General features: G+C 32.6%; 1 protein-coding gene across 1 annotated transcript; it reads right to left on the bottom strand.

Annotated features, from left to right (window-relative positions):
* Nucleotides 1-2453: 2453 nt before the first annotated feature.
* On the bottom strand, nucleotides 2454-7673 carry LOC132725339 (WD repeat-containing protein WRAP73-like). Its single transcript, XM_060710445.1, has 5 exons — nucleotides 7521-7673; nucleotides 6256-6380; nucleotides 5441-5613; nucleotides 4959-5102; nucleotides 2454-4471 (listed from the first exon to the last, which is right to left on the bottom strand). The coding sequence occupies exons 2-5, from the start codon at nucleotides 6373-6375 to the stop codon at nucleotides 3550-3552; spliced, it is 1359 nt and encodes a 452-aa protein (XP_060566428.1). The 5' UTR covers nucleotides 6376-6380; nucleotides 7521-7673; the 3' UTR covers nucleotides 2454-3549.
* Nucleotides 7674-11478: the final 3805 nt, after the last annotated feature.

Genomic DNA, 11478 nt, shown 5'->3' with positions numbered 1-11478 from the left:
ATTTCTAAGTCGAAAAAGGGGCATAATTATGTAAAAAAGCAAATCAGAGTTATGGGACTTGTGGCAATTATCTTAGCTAATCACAGAGAACAAGTGTGTGAAGTTTCAATCCATTCCCTTCAGTAGTTATGGAGATACCAGCTTACACGCAAAAACTTAACCAAGAATTTCTAAGTCGAAAAAGGGGCATAATTATGTAAAAAAGCAAATCAGAGTTATGGGACTTGTGCCAATCATCTGAGATAATCACAGAGAACAAGTGTGTGAAGTTTCAATCAATTCCCTTCAGTAGTTATGGAGATAACAGCTTACATACAAAAACTTAACCAAGAATTTCTAAGTCGAAAAAGGGGCATAATTATAAAAAAAAGCAAATCAGAGTTATGGGACTTGTGCCAATCATCTTAGATAATCACAGAGAACTAGTGTGTGAAGTTTCAATCCATTCCCTTCAGTAGTTATGGAGATACCAGCTTACATACAAAAACTTAACCAAGAATTTCTAAGTCGAAAAAGGGGCATAATTATGAAAAAAAGCAAATCAGAGTTATGGGACTTGTGCCAATCATCTTAGATAATCACAGAGAACAAGTGTGTGAAGTTTCAATCCATTCCCTTCAGTAGTTATGGAGATACCAGCTTACATACAAAAACTTAACCACAGGGACGCCGACGCCGACGCCGACAAATGGGTGACTGCATTAGCTCGATTATTCTGCGAATAGTCGAGCTAAAAAGCAGTTATAGATAACTTTTAATTAGATACAAACATTTAGATTCTCTTTTAATAAACTTGCAAAAAATATATAAAATATATCATTTTTCTGGTCAGTTAAACATTTCCCAGGATGGTTTTTATAGACTGGTGTGACAATATAAACTGTTTACATGATAATTTAATTTTCAATTGACTGATAAAATTATAAACAGATTCTTACTATGAACATTTTAATTTTTATTATATCTTTCTTTTATACATACACTGTCTATCACATGGCATCTATCTAATTTTACAAGATCAAACAATCAAATGTTTTCACAAATCTCTCATGCTAATCACAGTAACAGCAATAATTAACTTAAGTAACTAATTGTAACTCTTTGAACAAGTTTAGAAATAGCATGTAATGATCTACCCTTATCCAGCTAGAACCAGAGATAACTAGCCTTTTCTGTCAGTATAGAGCTGTGCAGTCTGACCAAACTCTATACTGTTACCTGACAAACTTAAAAATGTTCTTACTGACAGCCCTAAAATTGATAATGGACTGTTCCAAATATAGGTGGATAAATCCATTTAATGAAGTCAGCAGGTTAAAGGTTAAATACTAGCAGCAATAATGTCTGGTCTATGTAATCTGTGTAAATTCAAATTATATCAAGACAGTCTGAAAATATTTACTACTTATAGTAGATCAATTTTAGCATTTCAATACTGAAACTTCTTAAAATACTGATGGACTGTTTTCAAATTTCAAATCAGGGCAAGTGAATTATATGGTTAAACATTTGCTGCCTTCAATATAGGTATATCTGTCTCACTCACAGTGCTATGTATTTGCCTAATACAAAATGGGTATACCAGTTTCTATTTGTTTGGGTCGTCAGACCAAACAAATAATGGTAGCAAAATTTCAGACCCTGATGCTGTTAATTGCAAATGCCGAAAGTAGTCCGCTTTTTTGAAGCGGTTACTTCCCTTTATATGTACACTTATGCTGAAAAAATTCAGGAGAGATCACTGCGTAAAGATTGTCAAATGACAGGCGCCTTAATTTTCAAGCAAAATAGTTCCCGAAAGGTCGAAGATTTCTAATATTGTTTCATTCTTTATAGATATACATGTTTACAGTCAGCTCCATGATCATTTACATCTGTGTTAAACAACAGTTAGCGTTGATATAATAAGGGTTACAAACCCTAATTTAGAATAGTATGTTTTTCTTCAGGCCATTAACATATAACTTCACCGTGGCCGAGGGGTTTGCACGCTCGCTTAGGAAGCAAGAGGTCTGGAGTTCAAATCCCAGTTAAGACATCTCATTTTTTTTTCAAATTGTTTAAGTCAAATAAACATTGAATTGTATATCAGTGTTGCAATTAATCTTATAGCCACTTTACTACAGTTAAAACACTAGAAAGCATTGATGGCACTATACAAAAACAAATTGGTTTATAATCTCACAACCTTCACCTTTCTGACATTCTGAGACCCAAACAAATTCAGCGCCTTCTGTGCTTTGATTTTGGAATATGATCATTATCAATTGCTTTTTATTGCATTTTTATTAATTTGGTTTGAGGCCGGAGTAAAATATTCCATCTAAACTTCTTTTTCCATTTTCTTCCCTTAAAGTGTAGGTTTTATATACCCGGTACATTTATTCTATATAAATAAAGTGAAAAATATGTATCCATCTCTATAGTACATTCTTGTACTATATAAACATGTTTACTTCCTGCTATCGAGTATATATATAAACATGTTAACTTCCTGTTATGGTAATAACGGTATAAGTTAATATATATAAACTCCCAAGTAAGGTACAGTGATCAGAAGTAGCATGTGTTTGTAATCACAAGACAGGGTACACAAGTGGCAATAAATTGTATAGGCTTGCAAGACATGGTACAGTGAAATTATTAATATACTGAGGATTTGGTTTGGAAAGATTAATTAGAAAGATTGTTAGTGTTAGTACATCTATATACATTGTATAATTTAACATTAGCATTAAACATAGCTTGAGCTATTCAAATACATTCATTTATCTCAAAAATGAAAATAATGCAAAAACATAGCATTTTAGTAACTAGTACATGTATGTAAACAAATACATTAAAACATACTGTACATCTATACTGTAATACTAGTAAATGTATCTCATAGTGTAGGACACAAATTGTTCTTCAAGAATTCAAAAATTTATACTTTGCAACTACCTGTTTATATTATATATATGGCTTATAAATGTATACAGATATATCCCTTAGATCTATAAATAAATTTAAAGGTAAGCAAGTGTTTACATGTGTCTTTCTTTCCTTTCTTTTCCATTAGAACTATAAAACATGTTCATCATGTCACAGACTAAAGCTTTGATCATCTCTGATATAATATTTTATATCTTTCAACTTGTTAAAAAATTTGCCACGCTATGAATAGGATGTTTTTGGAATATACTATTGAATATAATATTACTTATACAGAAATATGGTTATGTTACAAAGAAAACAAGAGGCATCATTATTATAAATATTAATATTCTAAATACCTGAAATAACTAAGCAATCTAAACACTTTAAAGTCTATAACTACATGTAAGACACTATTTTACACCTAAAGCTAGCACTGGTGTAATGTGTCATTATCAGTCATGTATATATGGAATAACATCTCTAAATGGAATGTTAAATATCTTATAAATATCACAGAATGTCACCCTTCAGAATATGCTACATCTCTTTCAACATCATTCAAATAGTAGATATATCACTCTTCAGAATCGGGGATGTGTCATTTTCATCATTGCGTAAACAGCAGATATGTCACCCTTCTGAATCTGCGACATCATTTTCAACATCATTTAAATAGCAGATGCACATCATGTCCTTTCCTAGTAACAATAATGATCCACCATGAGGGTGCCACTTTAACGAATGCACCTGGAATGTTCCCTCTACTGGTACCTCCACACACAAACTTCCAGCCGGGGACCACATGTACAGCTTGTTCACTCCAGTGCAGAGAGCCAGTCTAGTCTTGACTGGGTCCCATTCTACATGTTTTATAGGAGCAGACTGGATTACAACTGCACAAACTGCAAGCTTCTGAATGTCCCAAATCCACAATGTATGAGGCATATTATCATTCCTTGTGAACATATATTTACAGTCATTGCTAAAGGCCGCTATTCCTACACCTCTTTTTGGATTAGCTTTGTTTGTGTCAGGCTTTACAATGGGTATACTTACCGGACATGTTTGAACTTCATATTTACTCTGTGGAGAAAACAAGGCGGTAGTTGGAATGTCTGTAAGGTCACTCTTTACAGGCTGAGGTGTACGTGTTTCTATTTCTTTATAGACTACAGCCGAGTTCTCATTCAAAGTTTCAGGATGAGAAAAAGATGTGATAGTCTTCCATGTAACATGATTAAGAAGTCTTAATTTGCCATCATAACTGCCGATAGCTAGAAACTGGCTTGTTGGAGACCATGCTAGTGTTTTCAAACCAAGAGCATATTCATAAGCACTGTACTTTGCGAGACAGCGCCCGTCCACAGAGTAGAGAAGCACTAGATAATTGAGAGGTGTGTCCCATACACAGAGTACTGTGCTATCTGGAGACCACTGTAATCCTGCTAGATCATCTGTACTGCTCTCAAAATGCTTCAACAACTCCCACGAACTACAGTCAAAGATGCTGATAAAATCTTGGCAGTCTCGTCTCTCTGCTAGGGCCATATACCTTCAAAACATACAAATACAATTGTTTAACAACATGCCTTCTGTTTAAGAGCAGTTGTGTAGAATTATACGGCAATGGTTATGAATTTGCCATTGGGACATATTTATGCATTATGAGTCATGACAACAAGTTTAAAATTCTTCTTATCAAGATACTATAAGGCAAATTCATTGTTTTTTATATTATGACACTCAATTACTTTAATTTACATGATACCATCCGTATGTTTTTCCTTAAAATTAAATGTATATAATGTAAAAACATATATACATGTATAATGGTCTTATTACACTGGAAACAAGCAACATTATGTGATAAACTCTGAATATATTTCAAAGGACACCAACTTTCTGGCTGGATTGTTACATGACTAAAAAGAAAATAAATATTTTTGAGGATGGGAATTCTACAAACTAGCGACATGTATTAAGTTAAAAAAAAAAATCTGACGTTATTAAAACAAACAGCACAAATGAATTTATCATACCTGCCGTCCCCTGAGAAACTAATATTTTGCTGACACTGTTTAGGATATCTGATGTATGAAACAGATTTTGTAACAAGTGACCATACTGTGATACGGAGGTGGAAATCTGCAGTGGTCAGAATATGCCGACTGTCAGGACTCCATCTGTAAATGAGAAATATTATGTTTTATATCATTTTCTTACCTATACATATCATATCTACATCAAGCCATAGTTTGTGTTAATACTGTCAATCTAGTACATTTAGGAATATGTTTAGTCTTTAAACAATCAATTACTGTAGTACTAATCAAAGTAATGAGGATTATTTTGTATGGTCAACATGGAAAATGTTCTTGAAAGACAAGTATAAAAACCTTTAAAAGTACAATATTTGAAACAAACGATCAAGACTGCTTTGATAATAAGATGCCATACATCTATGTTTAAATTATGCAGATCAAATATTTAAAGTTAAATAAAAAAAAATCTTATGTCATACCTTACAGCACAGAGTCCTGCTGAACCCTCGTCTATCTTACATTTCCAGTCAGGTTGTTCCAGTGACCAGACCTGAACCAGTCCACGCTTGTACAGTCCACAAAGGATAAACTGAGAGTCACCAGACCATTCTACATGTTGTATGGTATCCATACATGTAAACAAATTCTGAATCTGTGGAGAAAACATAACAATACCATCTGATATATCAGTATCTTCTACACTTGTTACTGTTTTATAAAGAAACAGTCTAACTTTAAGTGGTAGATCTTTTTTGCAAATATGCTTTATTTCAGTGATAATTCTCAGAGGATGTATAATAAATTCAACAAACTGAGACTTTAAAATGGACAAAACAAACATATTTAGGTTGGACTATAAAACACTGACATTGATAAGGTCATGATGTGACTTAATAACTGTAGTGCTAAAGTATTGTAACTGTGTATGAAAGTTTTTTGTTTTCAAGATTCAGATAAAGCATATTGACAATATAATGAGTATTATTTCAATTATTTTACTATAATTCACTTTCATATCTGTTTTTTTTGTCAGTAAAATACATGCATGGTTCAAATTAAAATGTACAGGAATACAATCATGAAGGCCGATAGGCCTGAGTGATAAATTACAAAGTATTTGAATAATAAATCATGCATTATTATACTACAATGCACAAAAAATGCACTAAAGATACGCCAATATTGTCTTTATGGGTGATAGCTCCAAGCTTGACAGCTTCAAGCTAGTACAGTTGAAAATAATTCAAATTTGTTGATACGTAAACTATGAACTTTTTAACTAAATTAGACATACCTGAAATGAATCAACATCTCTTATCACAAGTCTGAACTCTACAACAGACGCCAAATATTTCCCATCTGGGGAAAATTTGCATATCTGGTTTGACTGTCTAAACAGCTCCGAGAAATTCATAGCACCTGGAAAACACATGATTTACAAGGATGAATATTTAAAGTCTAAAAAATGTAAGTGGTTTTGGACTAAGAATTAAGTGATTAACTCTGAATATATTCCAAAGTGCATTGAAAATCCAGCTGGATACATGTAGTTTCATAATATCCCTATTAAGGTATTTTTTTATATTATCAGTAATATAGATATGGGCCATGTTCTGTGCTGTGTTTGTATAGGGCTTGAAATGGCAAAGGGCCAAATAAATTAGGGCCAGGAGTAGCTGATCCTGATTCCCTTAAATAAGGTGATGTCACAAAATGGAAGTTTATAATCATTATTATAAATGAAAGGACTAATGCACTTTACCAGTGGATGGGAAACAGTTCGAGAAAAAATGTCAGGGGAAGAACTGGCAAGCCTTTAGCCTAAAACACCATTTGACAATTTCCAAACTGGCGGACAAAAGGCTATTCTTATCAGTAGAATTGCAAGTAAGATAACCGGTTGCATATCTCACTGTACAAATCGTAAAATGGTCTGACTTGTGGTATGTTTAACCGTACATTTAAATACCTTTAGTGTCAAACGATGTGTTGAAATATATACTGAGACAAAGCTAAGATTACAAGCTTTTTATTAGTGTAACAGATTTTAAAATCGGACATCAAATCGCCCCAAACTGGCAGTTTAAAACGGCTTAATCGTTACTGTTTTAGCATTAGAGATATTGATTTTACTCAAAGATAACTGAAACAACTCGTATTATTTCACCCGATATACCTCGGTTATTTAAGTAATCCATATAGAGACTGTCAATGGGTGTTTTAATTAGGTATGAACAGTTTGATGTCTTTAACTACCACAGGTGTTCGATGCATTGATTGGCCACTCATTTTGCCACTACCTCCCCCCTCCTTTATACCCGCTCTAAAACCCTCCTTCACCTCTTAAACAATGTAAACTGCAGTATTTTTCATTAAGTTCTAAAAAGTTGGAATATTGAGGCAAATGAAATGAAACAAAAATAAGCGGTATTTATTTTGTAAAATTGACACACACTGACAGGACTTGTGCAAACTTGCCATATCAAATTCAATAAACAAGAAAACATTATGGTTTGGAGCCGTGCTTTTTTCAGTAAGGACTAATGTTAGAAAATTTACCTATTTTACTAAGTGAAACTGTGTGTAATCATGACAATATACGTCACTTTTATAAAATAACCATCAACTTTAACTTTAGAAATCGCGGCTGCTAACCAAGCCGTCTCCTATTAGGAGAGTATTTTTCAAAAATAAATGTTTCGTGCACAAATAAACTCGTAATTATAAAATATTCGTTCACAGAAACTCTCATTCTTTACAATATTTAACCAAATTTTAATTGGTTTACCATTTTTCACCGTCTTCTCTCCATATTCATGACTTAGATGACTTAGACACATTTTTGACATAAAAATAATGAGAAAGGGTTTGACATTATTGGAAGACAACACAGCCACTAGACACAATCAATTTGTAACCTACAGTATAGATCTATACGCTTATAATAAAATATACGAAAAATTAAAACTGTAACATTTAAATAAACAAACCAATTCTTAATTTATGTAATTTATAAAAACCTCTACCGATTTCACAATATCTTCAGGATAATGAAAATATAATGATATGCAAATGAGGCCGGTGTAACTTTGTAAAGTGACCCCCATAGAATAATGACCCCCCGGTCATTATTTTATATAAAATAATGACCGGGGGGTCATTATTCTATGGGGGTCACTTTACAACGTTACACCGGCACATATATTTATGTTATAAAAGAATATATATTATAAGTATTATAATACTGCACGTTTGTAACGTCACTTCATTGGACAATCGAGACGTTTATATAGTTTTATATACAAGGCTGCTGTAAATTTTTATTTTCTAAGAAATCTCACATTTTTCTCCAAAAAAGGAAGTTTGCTGTACGTATTATATATAGAGGATATTGAATGAGTGTAAGTTCAATACTGAATTTATTGCACGAGTTGAATATGATTATATTATGCGAGCCTCTGGCGATCATAATATTATTTTATTCAACGAGTGCAATAAATTCAGTAATGAACTTACACTAATTTAATATTCTATTTATCACATACCCCAAATAATGACCGGTTAAAGTGAAATAAGAGTCAATTTTCATGACGCGCCTATAGTTTAACGCTAACATTTAGCGCGTCTTTACACTATTAGTTATAAAGATCGTTGACAGGTTATATGGCCCTATATAAACGGCTATTTGTAAATATAACCCGAGCCGTTATGCAAACATATAACCTGTCGACAATCTTTATAACGAATTTATAATACAGCAAGCATCATTTTTAGCGAAAAAAAGTAAGATTTCTTTAGGAATCGACAGCAGCCGTGTATATAAAACTGTATAAACGTCACGATTATCCAATGAAAAATGACGTTACAAACGTGCAGTATTATAATATATTTTTATAACGCTAATGACGTCACTTCAAAATATATGCACGGCCGTGCAATAAATAATTCCTGGCAGGTTATATGACTTTATATAAATGGTTGTTTGCAATATAACCCTAACCTATATATATAGTGGCTTGGGTTATATTTCAAAACAGCCGTTTATATAGGGCCATAATATATAACCTGTCAAAAATATTTATAACTAATATTATAAGCTTATTTAGGTAAAATTGAGTGTGTCTAGTGCTTGTGGAAGACTGATAAGATAGATTCCTGAAATTCAAATAAGAAAAGGTACATCAATTGGGAAAGAAAGATTTTCCCTGTCTTATTTTCTATCAGAAATGACAATACAGTATTGAAAAGTTAACTATTTGATATTGAATATAGTGAATAATATGGTTAAAAGGTTAAAATCAAAGCACAGAAGGCGCTGAGTTTGTTTGGGTCTCAGAATGTCAGAAAGGTGAAGGTTGTGAGATTATAAACCAATTTGTTTTTGTATAGTGCCACCAGTGCTTTCCAGCGTTTTAATTGTAGTTAATTGGCTTTAAGACTAATTGCAACACTGACATTCAATTCAATGTTCATTTGACTTAAACAATTTGAAAAAAAAAGAGTTGCCTTCCTGAATTTGGTCTCCAGACCCTTCGGCCACGGTGAAGTTATATGTAAAAGGCCTGAAGAAAACCACATTATTCTAAATTAGGGTTTGTAACCCTTATTATTTCGACGCTAACTGTTGTTTAACACAGATGTTAATAACCATGGAGTTTATTATAAGCATGTATATCTATAAAGGATAAAACAATATTTGAAATCTTCGACCATTCGGGAATTATTTTGCTTGAAAATTAATGCGCCTGTCATTTGACCATCTGTACGCAGTGATCTCCCCTGATTTTTTCGGCGTTAGTGTACATATAAAGGGAAGTAACCGCTTCAAAAAAGCGGCCAACTTTCGGCATTTGCAATTAACAGCATCAGACTCTGAAATTTCGCTACCATTAATTGTTTGGTCTGACGACCCAAACAAATAAAAACTATTACAATAAGCTATGAAAAACGTCTGCTAGAGTCTTTTTTTTATGTGCTATGCTTTTGTGTGCTTTTATTGTAATAGATTTATTTCTATTTTTTATGTGCTATGTATCATCTTTTATATACATGTATAACTTGAATGTTTGTGTGTATGTTAATGTCAGGATTGATGTTCATTATGCATATTTTAACCTTGTCATTCTATTGCTTAGTCCTAACCATGTTTTATTTATTTATATATAATTTGCTCTTTTTATAAGTTGGTTTGTCTATGCATTTTATTGTGTGTACGTATGCCTGATGTTTCTCTGCTTAAATGTTTGTGTGTTTTATATAAGCTGTGATGTGTGATCTTAACCTTTAATATGTATATTAATGGATTTTTTTATTAGATCTAATATGTATTACCTCTTACTTTTGTATGCTACTGATGAATGCTAGTACAGTGCTGTTTGTCTACTCTATTTGTTAACGCAATGCTATTTGCCTTATCTTATCATAACCATTTTCGTCATTTATCATATCTTAAACATGTGTTTTATATTATTGTAGTCGGTGTAAAAAGCTCATCAGAGCTTATGTTTATTGTTGATGTATCCGACTTATAAATAAAATTTACTTGACTTGACTTGACTTGAGAGATGTCATACCTGTAAAAAAAGGAATAGTACATGTACATGTCGGAGGGAAAATACAATGTCGCCGTACGTAATAAAAAACACATAAATTGTATCTAAAATGAGTTATGTAATACTTTTATTGTCTGTATACAACATATTAAAGTTAGTTAATTAGTATTAAATACTAAATTAAATACTATATTATATCTGTGTTTGAAGATAGTCTAGCTCCGTGAATGAATTTTATTTTAGAAATTTAAAAAAGAACTAGAATGAATCTCGCTGATACAGTAAGCAAACACTATTCCAAAAGGATCCGTCAATGATTCTTTTATATCCCGTTGTTTGCTTGTCGTCTGCAATTATTTTGATCGTCTGCTACTGCTGGCATATAGGTTGTCGCGTGCTCGTCTTCAAGGCTTGGTTTGAGCTGGGACATAAGATATCTTATGTCCCAGGTTTGAGAACCGTGAAAATTCACCAACTGGATTAGGCGATCTGCTTGATGGTTTCTCGTTTGTAGTGAGCAAATGTTTTTGCTTAGGTTTTAAGTATCCAAAAGAGATACGTCTGTCTATGGTGAAAGCGTAAACTTGATCGCGTACTTGTTGGCGACGCCGGTGAGCGGCGTCGTCTATTATGGAACGCTTTTTATTTTTGCCTATGGAAGGAGCTGTTATTATTAGCAGTTAATTTCATGTTGTGTTAATTAGTTTTATTTTGATTCGTAAAAATCAAGTAAACAAATGTGTTGTTATATTTGTATTTAATAACTTTATGTAAAAAGCATGTGCATTGTGATATTATTTTCACGAAATTGCAGGTTAAGTTTAACAGCTTGTCCCTTAGTTTTAATGACAATACTAAAACCCGGATTTCGAATATCGTTGTGGTCTAGATTGAGGCCGTATCAGTTCATTCATTCATTTATACATTTTCAAAATTTTCCTACAAGAAGAAAGTTCACCTGCAAT

Source organism: Ruditapes philippinarum, unplaced genomic scaffold (genome assembly GCF_026571515.1).
Source record: "Ruditapes philippinarum isolate M1 unplaced genomic scaffold, ASM2657151v2 ctg4097_1_1_1_1, whole genome shotgun sequence".
NCBI classification, from domain to species: Eukaryota; Metazoa; Mollusca; class Bivalvia; order Venerida; family Veneridae; genus Ruditapes; species Ruditapes philippinarum.
This window is presented reverse-complemented; position numbering and strand designations above follow the sequence as displayed.